At 33.7% G+C, this 20,999-nt stretch overlaps 1 protein-coding gene across 1 annotated transcript; it reads left to right on the top strand.

Moving 5' to 3' along the window:
• The first annotated feature begins 5,756 nt into the window (after window positions 1-5,756).
• Window positions 5,757-6,713, top strand: LOC131408329 (olfactory receptor 8G1-like). The gene has a single exon (XM_058544944.1). It carries the CDS (start codon window positions 5,781-5,783, stop codon window positions 6,711-6,713), a length of 933 nt encoding a protein of 310 aa, XP_058400927.1. The 5' UTR covers window positions 5,757-5,780.
• Window positions 6,714-20,999: the final 14,286 nt, after the last annotated feature.

Raw genomic sequence — 20,999 nt, 5'->3', positions numbered from 1 at the left:
CCAAAGGCAAAGGTTTTAAGATGGCAAGGTGTAAAGATCAGAAGTGCGTGAAGGCATTTCTATACAAAGCGTGGTCACAGGATGAGGAGCATGGACGATTGAAAAATGATGAATAAAGTTTTGAGAATGTTTTTGAAGTTACAGACGCAACAAAGAAAAGAACTAAAATAGAATATACTGTCAAGTATTGGGGGGAAGTGTTGGTACTGGTTTAATGAAAGTAACTCCACATGAAATATAATAAAAAGTGGAAGTAATGTCAAAATTGATGTTTCTAATAATAATAATATAGTAATATTACTACAAATAGTAGTATAGTTTGTAAAACTTTGTTTTTTTTCTAGATGGCCACGGTTATTTTCGACCCTATGAATTTCAATGTGAAATTCATGGCAATCCACACAAAATTAGTGAAATATTTATTTGGAGTATATTGAACTTATCTGATGAACCTGGGCAGACGACATTTTTACAATATTGAGTTTTCTAATCCTTAAATGTGGTATATCTCTCCTATTATGAAGATTTTCTTGAACAGACCTATGTAATATAATTTTTACTATATAGAAATTGTACATATTTTGCTAGATTTATTTTTAGATATTTTATGCTTAATTATTGCTATTTTTAGGTAACGTGATTATTTTAAAACTTGTATTTGTACTTGTTCCTTCTTCCAAAAAACACCTTTTAATATAGGCATACAGAAAGATCACAAGGAGGAAAACTGAAAGTGATATGCCATCAAAACACTAACCAAAAAATTAGCATTTTGTTCTACTAATATCATTTATAGAAAGTGTACGCATCGTACATTACCAGATGTTAGGGTAATATTCCATAATGATAGAGTTCAAGTCTAAGATTATCTACACAAGAAAGATCTCAGAATCCTAAATCTCTATATGACCCAAAGTACAGGCCCAAATTTTTTAAAACAAAAGTATTTATGAAATCAAGAACAAATTGACAAATCAAAAATTTGTGGGAGACTTGAATATACATACACTCTCAATAGCTATTAAAACAGCAGGCCAAAAAATCACTATGTGTATAAAAGACGAGCAACATAATTAATAGATTGAACTTATTAAAATATATATGTCCATGAAGGCATTATGCTAACTGAAATAAGTGAGACAGAGAAAGACAAATACTATATGATCTCATTTACATGTGAAATATCCAAAAAAAAGAACTCATAAATACAGAGAGGAGATTGGTATTTTCCAGAGAAGGGGTAGGAGGTGGGTCAAATGGGTGAAGATATTAACTTCCAGTCATAAAGTAAGTAAGTTATGAGAATGTAGTGTACAGAATGGTGGCTATAGTTAACACCAATGTTTTGTATATTTGAAAGTTGGTAGGAGAATAGATCTTAAAAGTTGTCATCACAAGAAAAACCATTTTGTAGCTGTGTGTGGTGATGGATGTTAACCAGACTAATTCTGGTGATCAAGTCACAATATATACAAATATTGGATCACTATGCATAATTGAAACTAATATAATATTATATATCAATTATATCTCAATAAACAAGAAATACATAAACCACACAACTCTGCAAGGATATATAACATTTTCTCAAGTGCATTTGGAATATTTACAAAAATTGACAAAATGTATGATAAACAAAACCTCAACAAATTTTAAAAAATTAAAAAATTCATGGTCTGTTTATTGACCATTATAAAATTAAGACAGACATTTTAAAAAAAAGATACTTTGAAAAATCGCAATTATCTGGAAAATTAATAATACACTTCTAAGTATTCCATAGGACAAAATAATCAAAAAATTATCATAAAACATTTAAATGAAAGATAGTGCCATTTAACATATTAAAACTTGTGAGATACAGCTAAAGTAGTAACTGGGTGGAAATTCATACCTTAAGTGTATGTATTAGAAGAGAAGAATGATTGAAGATCAATGATTTAATCTTCAATTTGAAGAATTTAAGGAAAAAGAGGAAACCAATCAAATATATATAGAGATATAGATAGAATATAATAAGTTATTAGAAATAATTTAAATAGAAAATGAACACAAAATTCATAAAATCAACATAGCCAAGGTCTATTACTAAATTGAATAATAAAATTGAATAACTTCTATCATGAGTAATCAGAAAAAAGAGAATAACCACAAATTACTGGCTTAAGAAATAAAGAAATAGGAAGCACTGCACAGCCTATAAACATATAAATAGGTGAAAGAGAAGAGTATAAACACCATCTGATAATTTTCAAAGTGGATGAATGTCTTGAAATTTCAATTAGGGAGAATAGAAAGGAAAGGAAAAAATCTGAAAATTGATAGTTATTAAAGAAATTCATTGTGTTACTGGAAACCTGAACACAAGGAAATCCACAGTTCTAGATAATTTCACTGGTAAATACTTCTAAACATTTAAGGTAGCTTTTATACGAACTGCTCTAGTGATAGAAAGAGAGAGAACGTTGTCTAAATCTCTTATCAGGACACCATGATTGAAAAGAAAATTCTTACAAAAATATTACAAAAAAGAAAAATTAGAAGTCGGTCTCTCTTATGATCATGGAAAAATATATTAGCAGTTTAAATCCAGTCACACATAAACATACACACACACCACGCAGACACACAAACTATATGCAAAGAGAGGAAATGTTTACACTAAATAGATACTAATGTTTTCACATTCTAAAATCAAATATGACCTTGTAAATTTTTTTCCAATATTTAAATTTACATCCATAATTTTTATGTATCTATTAATTTCTAAGATTTTTATCTATATGACTTTGATTTTTCTGCCTACTCAATCATGTCATCTATAAATAACAGTTTTATTTCTTCCTTTCCAATTCTCATGAAATTTGGGTTTTTTTCTTGCCTTATTGAATTTGCTAATATCTCTAGTAAAATGATGAATAGGAGTGGAGATAGCAAGCAAACATCTTTGTCTCCTCCCATTACCAGAGCAAAGTTTTCCACGTTTCACTACTAAGTTTGTTGTTTGCTACATGTGCTTTTCAAACAGTTTTAAGAACTTATTATCTATTCTGAGTTTTCTAAGAGGTTATTTTATTTTATTATTACTATAGGATGTTGCCTTTTTTTCTATATTTTAGGAGAAAACCTGTAATATTGGTGCTATTACTTTCTTAAATGTGAAGACCAGTGAAAACATCTGGAAAGGTATTGTAGCTTGTGTTATGAACCAGCATATAAATATTCTGTAATGGCTCTATGTGCCTTTAAAAAGAATATGTGTTCTTTAGTTACTGTATGTCACGAGATTATATGCATATATTCAAACTCATGAGTCTTGTTCAGGTCTTCTTTATCCTTGCTGATTCTTTATTAGATCTTCTGTTTTTGAAATATTTATTAATTTATTTTGATATATTTTATTATATTAATATTTTATCAAGATTATACCAAGATACACTTTTATCAAGATTATATCAAGAATGAATGTACTTGTTCTAAAAATAAAGTCCACCTACATAAGTTTTTACAAATGCATACCCTGTGCACTGGTGAAACCAACACATCCATAATGATTTGACACATTTTTATCATCCTAAAAGTTCCTCTCTTGTCCTTTCCCAGTCATTCTCCCATGTCCCATTGTAGTCAGCTACGGACCTCATTTCCATCACTATTGATTAGTTCTCTTTTTAGAACTTTATATAAATGGAATTATACAGTGTGTACTCTTTTATGTCTGGCTCCTTTTATTCAACGTGATGTTTTCAAGATTAATCTATGTTGTTGCATGCATCTGTGATTTATTACTTTTTATTGATAAGTAGTATTCCACTCTATGCATATACCACAATTCATTTACTTATTCATTCTTTGAATATTTGGGTTGTTTTCAGTTTATGGTAGTTGGTAACAAAGCTTCCATTACATTTTTGTTCAAGTCATTGTGTAGACATACATCTTCATTTCTCTTTGATAAATACTGAGGAGTAAAATTGTTAGGTTATGCTGTATGTGCATGATTGACTTGCTAAGAAATTACCAATTTTCCAAAATGATTAGACAAGTCTACATTTTTCCTCAAGGTCATGTATGAGAACTTCAAGTGTTCCATATCCTCTCAAAATATTGGTGTAGTAAGTTTTTGTCTGTTTGTTTCTTTTTCATTTTTTCTCTTTGTTGTCATTTCAATATAGGTATGCAGTGGTTTGTCATTATGGTTTTAGTCTAGTTTTCATTTCCCTTATAAATAGTGATTTTAGTATCTTTTCATGTCCTTATTAACTATTCCTTTATCTTCTTCTGTGATATATCTGTTCAAATACTTTCCTTATTTTTTAATTTGCTTGACTGTCTTTACATTATTGTCTTGTGAATATTTTTTATATGTTTTGGATATAAATCCATACTTGAATTGATGTTTTGTCTGTGGCTTGTTTTTGATTTTCTAAAGGCTCGTTTTGAAGACCAGTTTTTAATTTGGATAAAACCGAATTTATCAATATTGTATATTTAGTGTGTGTTCTAAGAAATCTTAGACTACTGCAATGTGTTGAAGATTTTCTTTAGTGTTTTCTCCGGAAGACTATTAGTTTAGCCTTTATACTAGACACTTTACACTTTGTACTTAGAATCTTAATTCATTTCAAGTTCAGTCTTGTTTAGCTGTGAAGTAGAAAATTTCAGATTTTTTATTTTTTCTTTTTTACTTTTATTCAACTGGAATTCATTTGTAATTTTACTTTGATGCATGTAATGATAAAAAAAAATCTGTACATGATTAACAGAATATAGGACTACATTTATGATTCTGGATCCTTTAATTTGACAACTGTTTTTCATACCATCATCGTTAATGAAAGATAAAAGAGATGAAAGGAAAAGTTTAAGCGTTACAATTGCTGTTTCTATGTTTTGAAGTATGGAATTATCCCTTAATTTTCAATTGATAGCATGATGTACACAACAAAAGCAGCAAAACTATTGTTATTATTATTGTCAGAGTGCTAACCTCTGCTCATAAGATATTGGGGTTATTTTACTCATCCAAGTTTATCGACAAGTAGATGATGGGTCAGCAGATGAACACAGGCACCTGGACTTCAAGGCCTACTCGCTTAGCCACCACGCCTAGTTCTTCACTCAAATGCAGGCAGAATGTTTGGTCCAGGGGACACAAACTGAATAACACTGGGTCAATTCAGCTAGCACATCTGCACAATAAATGTTGTTTGTGGTGTTTTATGTCAAAAATAATATTAAAAATCTAAAGATTTTATGTAGAAACCCAAAATTTCTGATTTTCATTAAAATAATTCCAAAGGTCTAGCAATAGTGTGCCTCTTTTCACCCCTGTCCATAATTAGCTGCTGGTTAATAAAGATGCTAAACTTAACAGGACTTGCTCTCTCCAGGTTGACGCTCGGCCAGCTTCTCTCATTTTCAACAGCTCCTCTAAGTTTTTAAGTCTGTGAACCTCACTTTAGACAAAATTGGCTTCAAGATAATTGAAATGTTCAAAACAGGGAGTGGTCCTTCAAAGAATGTGAAATTATCATCATTATGGCTAAAATAAGTTTATATGAAATACTTTATTGTATTTAATATTGAGGTGTAAAAATATTTAAGATAAACATTACTTAAGTAAATATCCGGAGTTAAAATTATTATACAGATACTGAAGGAACACCTAAACCATTAATTTTCTGTATGAGCTACCATTTATCAAATGAAGAATAACAAGGAAATGTCTCCAAAATATGTGCCTGTCTCTCTCCCCTTCAGAAACTCCCCAGAGGAAAATGACAGCAGGAAATCACTCCACAGTGACTGAGTTCATCCTCGCTGGGCTAACAGAACAGCCAGAACTCCAGCTGCCCCTCTTCCTCCTCTTCCTGGGAATCTATGTGGTCACGGTGGTGGGGAACCTGGGCATGATCACACTGATTGGGCTCAGCTCTCCCTTGCACACCCCCATGTATTATTTCCTCAGCAGCTTGTCCTTCATAGATTTCGGCCAGTCCTCTGTCATTACGCCCAAAATGCTGGTGAACTTCGTGACAGAGAAGAACATCATCTCCTACCCTGCATGCATGACTCAGCTCTATTTCTTCCTTGTTTTTGCTATCTCAGAGTGTTACATGTTAGCTGCAATGGCATATGACCGTTATGTTGCCATCTGTAGCCCCTTGCTTTATAATGTCATCATGTCCCATCAGGACTGTTTCTCCCTGATTTTAGGAGTGTATATTATAGGCCTGGTTTGTGCATTTGTTCATGCAGGCTTCATGTTTAGGATTTATTTCTGCAATATTGATATGATCAACCATTATTTCTGTGATATCCTTCCCCTCCTAAAGCTTTCCTGCTCTGCTACCCATGTCAATGAATTACTGATTCTAATCTTAAGTGTAATTAATATCCTTGTCCCCACCCTGACCATTCTTAGCTCCTACATCTTCATCATTGCCAGCATCCTCTGCATTCGCTCCACTGAGGGAAGGTCCAAAGCTTTCAGCACTTGCAGCTCCCATATGTTGGCGGTTGTGGTCTTTTTTGGTTCTTTAGCATTCACGTACCTGCAGCCATCATCAGTCACTTTCAGGAATCAAGGAAAGGTGTCCTCTGTGTTTTATACTATTGTTGTGCCCATGCTGAACCCCCTGATTTACAGCCTGAGGAATAAAGATGTCAGTGTTGCCCTGAAGAAAATACTAAAGAGAAGAATATTGTAGTGATAAGAAATAATAGGAGGATATATTAGTTCTAAGTTATGGGTTATACATTGTATGAATTGAAATGTTTCATTTTAGTCCACCTGTCAACATTTTTCTTTGTTTGCTGGGATTCTATTGGCATTATTTTGAATCTCCATGCCTTTTGATGATATTTCTCTCTATAGTTTTCCCTCATAACTATCATTGAGAAACAGATTGGAAGAAATCTGTTCTTCCAATCTGTTCTATCCAGTCATGAAACTACATAAATCAGAGCAATATGATGGTTATAATCTCCAGTTTTTTGCATATCTCTAGCCTGGAGCAGTCTTTTTCCTGCACTGTCCCTCATTATATTTCACTACGTGGCTTCTTTCTTCTATCCCTTTCTTCAGAATTCTAATTAGAACTTAACATCTGAGTTAGCGACTTATCCACATGCTGTGATAGTGCTCAATCCAATAGACTCCCTGCTTTGTCATTTATTGTTCTAGTTTGTACTTGCCTGCTTATTATCAAATCTGCACTGGACTGTAATTTCATGAAAGTAGCCCCCTATACATATATTTCACTGTCATATCTCCAGGCCTGCCACCTACTAGGTCCTTGAAAATTTTCTTCCTAATTTTTTCCTCTTGTGAAGTATTTATAGGAAAACCATATATATCTCCTACTCTCTTCATCTATTAATCTCTCCAATTAGCTACACACGCTTTTTTCATTATTGTTAAAATCAACTAAGTTTATGTTTGGAGAGTTCTTGAAAGATCTGCAAGACAATTGGTGACACTTTGACTTATTTATATACAAAAATTTAGAAGTTTTGTCCTGAGCTCCTTTTGTCAAACCCCAGTACAGTGGTGATAATTTGTGGATACCTGATTACTAAGTCATTAAATTCTGACAAAACTCAAGAGGTCTCTGAAGCAAGACATTTTTTTTTTTACTTTCAAGCACACAACTTTGGGAGGTTAAAAAATAAGAAGTATATGTGATATCTGGTGAGTAAACATGGCAAATCTGGTGGTAGAGTGCTTTGTGGAACCCAAACCATCCAGTCTAGCCTACCATAATTCCCCATAGCCAGAGCTATGCTGGCATAGAAAATTCTTTACTATGTAGATGTTTAGTGAATTTATTATATGTAGAATATAGTTCAATAAAATAAAGAAAAGAGAAAACGCGATAGAGTTAAATACAATAACCTGTATTGCTGCAGCCAATGGAAATAGTTTATTTGTCCTTATTTGGTGGGGCTGGTTAGGTTACTCTGGTTAGATTCCAGTTTATGTAGCCTACTGTATATATTTTATTTACAGACTCCTGGTTTTCCAAATTGTAGTTTCTTCAGGTCTTTAGCAGGAGGAAGATAGGTGAATGGGCCATAGCTCTACAGTACTGTCCTCTGAGAAGTTGTAAACTGTGTCATATATCCAAGAGGTTGGGCCTCCTTTCCTGAGCAGATCTCAATCAATCATGGGCTCTATTAATCTGAGTCTAGGAAGACCCTACTGTCAATCCATTTCTTCCACTTTAAACTGAGTTAAATGATTTCTCTAAGCTAAACCAGCCTATTGGCTTATTTACTTTTACCAGTGATACTCAGAATAATCAGTGAAATATTTACCAGAATAAGATTTAGAAAAATACTCCCTTAAAGTCTATAAGGACTTGAAGTTATTTCCTCAGAAAACTCATCTATAAACTTCACATAAATTACTTTTCATGTCAACCCTCTATTTTCCCTCAGAGAGACTGGCTCTTTTTCTTCTTAGCTGATAGTGCTGTGGTAATTATACAATACTTTAAATGCTTATTATTTTTATTTCTCTCACTTCAATGGACTATAAGCTCCAGTAGGGCAAAGGATACACACTCAAATATTCATTCATGATTGTACCAGACACCTCTGGTTTCCCATGTCACATTCTCTCAGACCACCTCTTGTTTCAGCAGCAGACACATTATTTAGTTCTTGCAAGCTGAAACTCAGCTTACATTAAGGGTACTTCACTTCAAATCTGCAACATGATCTTTCAGTTTCACTCTGGAGCCTTCTCCAAGTCCAGGTGTCCACTTGACTTATGTACAAGTCAGCCCAGAGAGTTCTTACCCTTGGGTAAGCCTTATCTAGTGGGACTGGAGACGGTATAAATGTTGCATCCTCCTGCCGCTCATGGCAGCTATCTTGAGAAACACTATGCACACTCCTCATGAGAGGCTAGTAGAATTAAACCCTCGTTGCCAGTAACAGAACATCAACATTACACTCCAATTGTGGCTTTTCCTCAGTCCAATTCTGACCCAAATGAGTAAATACTACTTGAAAAGAAAGAAACTAAAGCCTTACATCTAACAACGGTTTAAAGCTTTTCAAAGTATGTTCAGTTAAATTTAGTGTAATTGTTTTGTTAAAATGATAGAACATTCAATATTTTGAATAAAAACTTCAATAGAATTTTGATTTCCAAAGTAACTTAGTTTTTATATAGAATGAAAATACTCTCAGTAACATACATATTTCCATTTTTCCTCAACATCTTTTATTCTGAGAAGGAAAAAATAATCTTCTTCTTTCCTTTTAGGCTTGGTAAGAACTCTTTATGGGTTTATAACATTATCTATCAGATTCTTTCATTCAGCCCTCAAAATAAAATATTCCAAGTATTACTGCTTTATGACTATATTGTAACATTTAAATACAGTTAGTAGGGGTCAAAGAAAACGTCTTTCAGAGATTATGTAGTGTACTACCAAGGCTGTCATAACAATGTCGCAACCAGGATGGCTTTAAACAGCCAAAATTTATTGTCTCAGTTCTCTAAGCTAGAAATCTGAAATCACTGTCAGAATTGTTGGTTCCTTCTGAGTGCCCTGAGGAAGAATCTGTTCCATGCTTTTCTCTTCACTGCTGGTGATGGCCAGCAATCCTTGGCATTCCTTGGCTTGTAGATGCATTCTTCCAATCTCTGCCTCTGTCTTCATATGCTGTTCTCCCTGTGTGTCTCAGAGTCCAAATTTCCCTCTTTTTATAAGGATACCAGTTATATTGGCTTAGAACACATCCTACTGACCCCATCTTAACTTGATTATATCAGCAAAGATCCAATCTGCAAATAAGACCACATTCAAACACTTCGAGGACGAGACTTCAACATACTTTTTTGGGGAAATATTTCAAGCTATAATATATAATACAAAATTATTTTCCCTGATTTTCTTTTCTTTCTCTATGAAAAAAACTTTGGAAAATCCTCTTAGTCTATGTCAAAATTTCCTGGTATCTTGAATTTTTAAATGGCTGAGCATGATACTCTCTGGAGCTCTAACAGTATCAGTCACATCTTCATTTCCAACCTGTCATCTAACAAGAGAGACAAATCACAGATATGTGACAATATTAAACACTTGGGGGATCAATGGAGATAAAGGGAAACTCTGATTATTTCTCTTTCCAAGAGTGCATAATGGTTCTCTTTTTTCTAAATCTTCTCCGACACTTGTTATTTCTCGTCTTTTTGGTAATAGCCATTCTAACAGGTGTCAGGTGATATCTCATTGGGTTTTTACTTGCATTTTCCTGATGATTGGTACTGTTGAGCACCTTTTTATGTACTTGTTGGCCGTCTGTATGCCTTTTTTGGAAAAAAGTCAGTTCAGATCCGGTGTCCATTTCTTAATCAGATTTTTTGGGTTTTCTTTGCTATTGAGTTGTATGAGTTCTTTATGTATTTTGGATATTAACCACTTTTAAGATGTACGATTTTCAAATGTTCTCCCATTCAGTAGGTTGCCTTTGCTTTTGGTGTCAAATCCAAAAAATCATTGCTAAGACTGATGTCAAGGACCTTACTGCCTATGTGTTTTTCTAGAAGTTTTATGGCTCCAAGTCTTATCTTCAAGTTATTAATCCATTTTGATTTAGTTTTTTTTGTTTTATGATGCTAGATGGTGGTTCAGTTTCATTCTTCTGCATGTGTCTATTTAGTTTTCCCAACACCATTTATGGAAGAGGCTGTCCTTTCCTCATTGTATATTCTGGTTCTTTGGTCCTAAATTAATTGACCATATACGCGTGGCTTTATTTCTGGGCTCTATGTTCTGCTCCGTTGATATATGTTTTATGCCAATACCATAAGGTTTTACCACTATAGCTTTGTAATATAGTTTGAAATCAGAAATCATGATGCCTCTAGCTTTGTTATTCTTTCTCAAGATTTCTCTGGCCGTTAGAGTCTTTTCTGGCTTCATGTAAATTTTAGGATTGTTTCTTCCATTTCTGTGAAAAATTCCATTGGTTTTTGAGAAGGATTGTATTGAGTCTGTATATTGTTTTGGTAGTATTCACGTTTTAACAATATTAATTCTTCCAATTCATTTGTGCAGAATACCTTTCCATCTATTTGTGTCTTCTTCAATTTATTTCATTAATGTCTTATAATTTTCAATATAGAAATCTTTCATCTCCTTTGTTAAATTTATTCCTGGATATTTTGTTCTTTTTGATGCAATTTTAAATAATTATTTTCTTAAATTCTCTTTCTTGTAGTTCATTATTAGTGTATAGAAACACAGAAGATTTTTGTATATTGATTTTGTATCCTGTGACTTTACTGAATTATTTGATCAGTTCTAACAATTTTTTGGTCGAGTCTTTGGAGTTTTTTATATATAATATCATGTTATGTAAAATAGCAACACTTTTACTTCTTCTTTCCTGCATTAGGTGACTTTTATTTCTTTTTAATGTCTAATTGCTCTGGCTAGGACTTCCAATAATATGATGAATAAAAGTGGTGAAAGCAGGCATCCTTGTCTTGTTCTTGATATTATAGAAAAAGGTTTTGTCTTTTCACCATTGAATATGATATTATCTGTGGGCTTGTCACATATGTCCTTTATTATGTTAAGGTGTTCCCTCTATATCCATTTTGTTGAGCATTTTTATCATAAATGGATATTGCATTTGTCATATGCTTTTCCTGTATCAATTGAGATGATCATATGAATTTTATACTTCATTATGTTAATGTGGTGTATCACATTGATTGATTTGTAGATGTTGAACCATTCTTGCATCTCTCAAATAAATCCCACTTGATCATGGTATATGATCATTTTAATGCATTGTTGAATTGGGTTTGCTAATATTTTGCTAAGGATTTTTGCATTTATGTTCATGGTGGATACTGGTTTGTAATTTTCTTTTCTTGTGACATACTTGTCTGTTTTTGGTATCAGGGTAATGCTGGCCTTGTAAAATTAGTTTGAAAGTGTTCCTTCTTCTTCTATATTTTGGAAGAATTTGAGAACAATTAGTATTAATTATTCTTTTAATGTTGGTAGAAATCACCAGCGAAGCCTTATGGTCCTTTCTTTATTGGGAGGTTTTTGATTACTGATTGAATCTCCTTACTGGTAAATGATCTCTTCAGATTTTCTATTTCTTCATGATTCAGTCTTGGTAGGTGGTATATTTCTAGAAATTTCCCTATTTCTTCTAGGTTGTCCAATCTGTTGGCATATAATTGTGCATCATAGTCTCTCATGATCCTTTGTATTTCTGTGGTATCAGTTGTAGTGTCTCCTTTTTCATTTCTGATTTTATTTAATTGAGTTCCCTCTCTTGTTTTCTTGTTGAGTCTAAGTAAAGGTTTGAAAATTTTGTTTATGTTTTCAAAAAAAAATCTCTTATTTTCATTGATCTTTTCTATTGTCTTGTTATTGTCTATTTTAGTTCCACTTTAATATTTGTTATTTCCTTTCTTCTATTAACTTTGAACTTCAGTTATTCTTTTTTTTTCTAGTTATTTCAAGTGTAAATTTAGGGTTTTTTATTTGAGATTTTTCTTCTTTCTTGATGCATGCATTAATGCCATGAACTTCCCTCATAGAACTGCTGTTACTGCATGTCATAAGATTTGGTATGTTGTTTTCCCATTTTGATTTGTCTCAAGGAATTTTTTTATTTTTCTTTTGATTTCTGCTTTCACCCATTGGTTGTTCAAGTGAATTGTTTTATCTCCACATATTTGTAAATTTTCCAGTTTTCTACTTGTAATTGAATTTAAGTTTCACTCCATTGTGGTCAGAAAAAGTGATTGATATGATTTTTTTTTCTTAAATATTTTAATACTTGTTTTGTAACATAACATGTAATCTATCCTGGAGAATGTTTCATGTGCACTTTTGAAAAAAATGGGTATTCTGTTGCTTTTGAATGAAATGTTCTGTATATGTCCAAGTCCATCAGATGTAATGTTTGTAAGGTTGATGTTTCCTTATTGATTTTCTGTCTGAATGATCTATACATTGGTGAATGGATATTAAAGTCCTTTACTTTTATTGTATCATTATTTATTTCTCCCTTTAGTTCTGATAATATTCACTTTACATGTTTAGGTGCTCCTATGTTGGGTGCATAAATATTTACAAATTTTACATCCTCTTTCTGGATTGACCCCTTTATCATTATGTATTGTCCTTCATCTCCTATTACAGTGTTTGTTTAATGTCTATTTTGTCTGATAAATTTTAGCTACCTCAAATTCGTTTGTTTTTCAGTTACATGGAATATCTTTTTCCATCCCTTCACTTTCAGTTTATTTGTGTCCTTACATCTGAAGAGTGTATCTTATGGAAGCATACAGATGGATCTTGTTTTTATCCACTCTATATTTTTTGATTGAAGAATTTCATCTATTTACATTTAAAGTAATTATTGATAGGTGTGTCCTTAAGCCATTGTGTTGATTTTTTTTTCCGACTGCTTTGTAGTTCCTCTGTTTCTTTCTTTTTCTCTTGCTGTCTTCCTTTGTGATCTGATAATTTTCTATAGTGATATGCTTAGCTTCTTTTTCTTTATCTCTTTTGTATTTACTATAGGTTTTTGTGTAGTGATTACCATGATGTTTACATAAAACAAATTATATTTGTAAATGTGTATTTTAATTTGGTAACAACTTAAGTTTGAATCTATTCTAAAATTCTACATTCCTACTACTCTGCTTTTTATGTTTTTGATGTCCCAATTTTCATCTTCTTATCTTGTGTATCCGTAACAAATTATTTTAGGCATATTTAGTTTTATTACATTTGTCTTTTAACCTTCATACTAACATTATAATTAATTAACTCCACCTTACAACATTAGATTATTCTGAATTTTACTATGTATTTAACTTTACCAGTGAGATTTATATTTTCATGTTTTTTACTGTTACTGACTAGCTCCCTTTTCTCCAGGTTAAAGAAGTTTCCATAATATTTCTTGTAAGGTCAGTCTAGCAATTATAAACTCCTTTAGCTTTTGCTTGTCTGGAAAACTCTATCTTTCCTTCAATTCTGAAGGATAATTTTGCTGCATAGATATTCTTAGTTGGAAAGTTTTTTTCCTTTTTCTTTTAGCACTTTGAATATGTCATGTCACTCCCTTCTGGATTGCGAAATTTTTGCTGAAAAATATGCTGATAGTCTTTTGGGAGTTCTTTTGCATGTAATAAGTTGTTTGTCTCTTTTAAGATTCTCTTCTTGTCTTTAAATTTTGACATTTTAATTATACTGTGCATTGGTATGAGTCCTCCATGTTCATCTTATTTGGAACTCTCTGGGTTTCCTCGACCTCGATATCTGTTTCCTTCCCCAGGTTAGGAAAGTTTTCATCCATTATTTCTTCGAATAAGTTCTCTGCTCCTTTCTCTCTCTTCTCCTTCTGGGACCCCTATAATGCAAATGTTGGTCCACTTGATGGTCTCATAAGTCCCTTAAGCTATTTTCACTTTTTTTTTTATTCTTTTTTCTTTCTACTGCTCTGATTGGGTGAGTTCCTCTGCCTTGTCTTTGAGTTCACTACTCCTTTCTTCTGCTTCATCTAGTCTGCTGTTGACCTGTCTAGTGTATTTTTCCGTTTAGTTATTGCATTCTTCAGCTCTGTGGCTTCTACTTGGTACTTTCTTATATTTGCTATTTCTTTGTTGAAATTCTCGCTTTGTTCATCCGTTCATCTCCTGAGCTCAGTAAACATCTTTATCACTGTTATTTTATCTTCATCACTACTATTTTGAACTCTTTATCAGGTAAATCACTTACCTTCATTTCATTAGGGTCTTTTTCTGAATTTTTAATCTTGTTCTCTTGTTTGGAATATGTTCCTTTGTTTTTTTATTATCCTTGACTCTTTGTGTTGGTTTCTATGCATTAAATAAAACAGCCAAGTCTCCCAGTCTTGAAGGAGTGGCCTCATATTGGAGACAAACTTTATGGTACAACCCTGCCCTAGTTTGGTTGTGTCTCAAAGCTTTGTGATTGTCCAAGCAACCTACACTCTTTTTACTGGTGCCCAGTTGTTGAGAATGTGCCAAGAAATGTCAGTGTCCCAAAGAGGAGGATCTCTGTCAGCTCTTAACTTAATGGTTATTGGCACCTGGACCATCAGGAAGGAGATTTTAAATAATGCAAATATATACAGTCCTGTGGGACCGTGAGTGTAAGTCCTGCTGGCCACTAGAGCCAGGTGATCTAGAGGTGTCCCCTGTGTGTCAGCTGCAAAAATCAGGGCACCAGATGAGTGTGCAAACTCCTTTTCAAGAGACACCAGTGACCTGGGGCAAGACAGGGGGAGAGTGCACAGATGGTGTCCACTGACCTCTGTCCCAGGAGAACACCTCAGTAGGCCTCCAATTGTGTGTCCAGTCAGAAGCCTGACCCTCAGACTGAAGCTCCAGCACAAGTAAATAGGTCTCTTTCATAGAAATACTGGGGGTATGTTTCAGTCTTTTGTCTACGCTGCACCCTGTGGGTAGAAGCCAGCCAGGAACTGTCTCTCTGACTGTTACAGTCCTATAAGATGCAGGAATGCAAGTCCCACTGACTACCAGAGTCAAGTAATTAAGGGGCAGCCCTGGACAGCAGCCTACAAATCCTGGTGCACCAGGCATAAAACCTGGGGCACCACATGGTCTAAAAGGTCCCTCTAGAAGATACTATGCTCTGGAGTATGTTAGAGAGCAAGCAGAAAAATAGTGCCTGCCAGCCAAGGTCTCTGTAGAAGATTACAGTTGGCACTTAGATATGTGTTTAATTAGAAGCCTGCCCCTCAGGCCACAGCTGTAAAGATAAGCTAAAAGAACTCTTTCACAGAAATACTGGGCATCTCAGTCTGTTGTCTCTTGCTGTGCCCTGGGGGTCGTGGCCCGTTAAGAACTCTTTCTCTGCTGGTTTAGTCCTATGGTACCTGCAAGCATAAGCCTGACTGGATACCAGAGCCAGGTGACCTAGGCGTGTCCTCTGGGCAGTAGCCACAAAAATCAGGACGCTAGAAGAGTGTACAAACTCTTTTCTGGCAGGTACCAGTGAGCTGGTGAGAGGTGGAGGGAGATGCAAAGATAGCACCCTGTGGCCTCTGTCCCTGGAGAATATTTAAATGGGCCCCTGATGCGTGTTAAATTAAATGACTGCACCTCTTGTTTATACTTTAAAATAAGAAAATAAACCTCTTTCACAAGTTTATTTGCTTATCTCATCTCTCGGGTGGATGTCTGAAAAGTTGGGGTACCAGATGTGGGGTTAAAACACTTCAGTCCTGAGGGAGAAGCGCACGGTTTTGAGTTCTCTACTGACTGTGGTTGGCCACACTGGTGATGTGGTTCATTGTAGGATCGTTTGTCAGTCTCTCCTATCCACTTCGATGTGGGATTTTCTTGTTTGCTTGACGTGTAGAAATTGCTCAGGTAAATTTTTTTTCAGAGGTAACTGTTCCATATGCAGCTGTAGATTTGTTGTGGCCATGAGAGGAGGTGAGTTCTTGATCTTCCTTTGTTGCTGTCTTGAACCAGAACTCGCACGTCTAATTCTTATTTTATTACTCTAAGCAGTAAAAAATAAACATCTAGTATTTTTTTTCATATGAATGACTGATAGATAGAAATGACTATTTATGAGAATTTTTTGTGTTTCCAAACATTTATTTGTGTACTAAAACTGTTAAAAAGTATTCAGAAAGATAAATAATGTCTGAACTGTCTTTAGTGATTCTGAGAACGGGTGGAAGACATTCTATTAAAAATAATGCATATCAGATAGATTCCAAAATGGAGATGGAACTAGACCACAAAAAACAGAGATAAAATACCTTGAAGAAGGAGACTTATCAAAAATGAGAAAAAAATAACAAATATATAGGATTCCTTAAGTACCATTACAGAATATATATTATTAAGTGTTTTAATAATTGAAAACAGCATGACAGAGTAAATATCTTCTAATAATAGGCACTATGATGAACTTGGATAATGTTGTCAGAGTTTGTCTTTTTTGTTTTTTGGGTTTTTTTTGCTGAGGAAGACCAGCCCTAAGCTAACATCTATTGCCAATCTTCCTCCTTTTTTTCCCCTTTTTCTCCCCAAAGCCCCAGTAGATAGTTGTATGTCATAGTTGCACATCCTTCTAGTTGCTGTATGTGGGACACGGCCTCAGCATGGCCGGACAAGCGGTGCATCGGTGCATGCCCAGGATCCAAACCCAGTAGCGGAGAGCACGCACTTAACTGCTAAGCCACGGGGCCGGCCCCGAGTTTGTCTTTCATTAACTCTGATACAGCATATATTAACGTTTTAAAAAAACAGCTTCTCATATAATTAGCTTTTTCAAGGATCATCATTATGTCACAAGTGTGAACATTAGACAGAATCATTTTTTATCTTCTGAATTACTTACAATTATGTTTGGCTGTGTGTCACACACACACACAGATATACACAGGCACCATGGTGCCTTAAACCAGAAGATGATTCAGGGATGGAACAGTAGCTCATCAGGGACATAAGCTTCTTTTAAATTTTTGTTCTTATGGCCACAACACAGAGCTCCCATCTTTTGGTTTCAAGTAACAGCTCCAGATACATCCTTCATCTCCACCACCCACCCACCATAAAGAAAGAGATGGAAGGAGAAAGGACTACTCCCTGACTTGAAGAGCACTACCTGGAAGTGACAGATCTCACCTCCACCAATTTCCCTTTGGCAAGGCCTTTATCATATGATCAAACCCAGCTGTAAAAGGGGCTAAGAAATATCATCGTTATCCATATAGTTATGTGCCAGACTAAGATTTAGGGCATTTATTATTGAGGACAAAGGGAGAATGAAAACTAGAAATTGCTAGCAGTTTCTTCCAATCTTTCAAATATTTGTTTTGAGTCATAGACGACTCTGTGTTGTTCTCTCTAGAGTTTAACATTTGAATGTAGCACTGTATCTAAGAAGAAAAATAATGTGAAATGTGATTAAAATAAAATGTGAAATCCATAAATAGAATATATTAATATTTTAATAATTTTTAAGATCTGCTAGAGAGCTGTATGTCATGCTGGGTGGGGTAGTTCCTATAATATCTCAACAATGCTGAGTTCCTTCCTATGGCCTTGTCTTCATTCATGCTGCTTTCCCATCCTGAAAGGGCTTCTTGACTCCATTCTCCCTTCCAAATTTTACACAACTTTCAATTTTACACACCTACAAACACAAGTGCTTCATTTGTGCAGTTGTGACCACTCCAGACTCTTATCAATCACACTTCTGATTCATCACACATACTGTAATAATGATGTCTTTTCTGGCATTATTTACTGTTAATGCATGCTTATGGATAGTATCTCTATAAAAATTGTCAAATTTTTGTCCTAAGGTTTGATAAAATTGATGAGCAACATTTCCCAAAGTGTTTATGAATTATTTTGTTTCAAATTTTTAACATTTTCATAGCAATTTGCAAATACATCTTTATAAAACCATTAAATTCTCATATACAACAATAATTTAAAGCATTACAAAATAATTTTATTTAGCCAAGATATGGAAATAAGCTAAGTGATGTGGTGTATATATATATATTCCATTGCCTATATATATATAGGCAAAGGAATATTATTAAGTCATGAGAGAGAAGGAAATCCTGCCATTTGCTACAACATGGATGGACCTTGAAGGCGATAGGCTAAGTGAAATAAGTCAGATAGAGAAAGACAAATACTAGATAATCTCGTATGTGAAATCTAAAAAAGCTGAACTCATAGAAACAGAGAGTAAAATGGTGGTTATGGCGAAATGGGTAGATGTTAATCAAAGAGCACAAACTTCAGTTATAATATAAATAAGTTCTGGCAATATAATGTACAGCATAGTGATTATAGTTAACAATATTGTATTATATACTTGAAAGTTTCCAAGAGAGTAAGTCTTAAATGTTCTTACCACACACACAAAAATGGTATTTATGTGACATAATGGTGATAGTGGCAATCATTTTGCATTATATATGTGTATCAAATCAACATGTTGTACATCTTAAACTTACATAATTTTATATATAAATTATATTAAAGGTAAGAAAAAATTTGGTTATTGTAATTATCTCAAAAATGATATAATTCAATGAATATTTGTAATGAAAACATTAAATACAATTTTTATTTCCAATTAAAATATTTTAGTAATTTTGTAGAACTAAAATAATGTCTAAAATACATAAATCTCTATACTGTTCCTCAACATTTCTCTTTTAATTTTAGAGGAAAATAAAGTCTAACAAGTTAGACTTGTTAAGAACTTCTCATAGGGTTATGGCAAATCCAAGTGGTGCTTTCATTCAGCCTCCAAGTTAAAATATTCCAAGTATTACTGTTCTGTATGTACATCATGTTATCTAAATATGGTTAGTAGAGGTTTTCCCTGATTTTCTATTTACCCTTGTGGGAAATTGCTTTAGAAAATTCTTTTAGTGTATGTCTTAAAAATTTCATGAAATTTTGAACTTTCAAATAGTTTGACATGAAATTCAATTCTAACAAAAACTATCCATCCTTGTTTCCAATCCATAATCTAACAAGAACAATGAATCACACCTATGTGACACTATAAATACTTGAGAACAAATGGGAAAAAACAAATTCTAATTGTTTGTTTTCCCCAGAGTTGGTGCTTGTGGGATAAGATTCTAATGGGACGTCATTATCATTATTTGTTCCTAATCAGACTCTTAGCATCAATATCCAGAGTATAAAATCATCATATTGTATCAACCAGCCTTTGCAGGGTCATTGGCTTCATCAGAGATCAGGACTGCTGACTCAAAATTATTGCCATGGAGACTTTTATGCTATGACCCCTTCAGTACCAAGGATTCCTGCAAGGTTAGTACTAGGAACTATTCACCAGGATCTTCAGGATCATTTTTCCCTTTAGAGAAGTGAAAAAGAAAAATACACAGTGCTGAAGTTTTAGGAAGCAAGAAGGGTTTGTCTGAATCCTAGTTCTTGACATTTAACATTTTAGAGTCCTCTCTTCTAGCTCCTTCCCAGTGTACTTAGAGATGCACATAGTTATTTATCCATCTTTACCTTTTCTCACTCTAACATTCACATGCCCTGATGAACAAAGGTTCCCCTATCATCTTCCTGTCCCCTGCTGAATGGCAAACACTTCTTTGTTTACTCTTTTTAACTCAGGCAGTGTGAGGGCTTTGTTCACTTATATTGAGTCTACGTTAACATATCACTAACATTCTTGTAATAATTTATTTAAAACTAATAATTGTTTTAAATTATTGATACTTGCTATTGTATTAAATTATTAATACTTGCTGTGTGTAAGACACTCTGCTGAGCACTGTATTGAGTTTACAATCTAGTACAGAAGAAAAACCAGTAAATAATTCATAATAGTTAATTAATACAGAATTAAGTATGTGCTAAATGTAAATATAAGAAACATATTCAGGCATGTAGAAAATGTTCTCATTAACTGAGGCTTTCACTATTACAGACCTTAATTAAAGTACCCTAACTATTAAATAGATTTAATAGGATAGAGGGGATAGAATGAGAGAAAAGCTAAAGGAATATGATGAGTCAAAAAAGAAAGTCTACCAAATGTTCCTTTGTGTAATAGTTGAATCATGTGATACTTGTTGGGACATAAAAAAGAAAACTTCTATTTTTGTTGCCAGATGATATGAATGTTTGAAGGACAAAGAAATTGGTTTGAACTTTATTTGGAGACCATGGAAAATATTCATAATTTTGGGATAATAACTACTTAGAAAGTTAATTCTTACTTACTAAGTAAGTTAATACTTACTAAGTAATTCCAAATCTCTGTATTATTGTATGTATTCATGTGGAAAGAAGCAACAAGAAGGTGTAAATTATAAAATCATGAAATGTTGGAACTGAAAGAGAGGTTAAAGATGATTTAATGCAAACACCCAGCAGGTGCTTGTGTCCTTAAACAACGTCTGCTAATAAGTGG

This window comes from Diceros bicornis, chromosome 7 (assembly GCF_020826845.1).
Source record: "Diceros bicornis minor isolate mBicDic1 chromosome 7, mDicBic1.mat.cur, whole genome shotgun sequence".
NCBI classification, from domain to species: domain Eukaryota; kingdom Metazoa; phylum Chordata; class Mammalia; order Perissodactyla; family Rhinocerotidae; genus Diceros; species Diceros bicornis.
The sequence above is the reverse complement of the archived record's forward strand: the minus strand, read 5'-3'. Positions and strand labels throughout refer to the sequence as shown.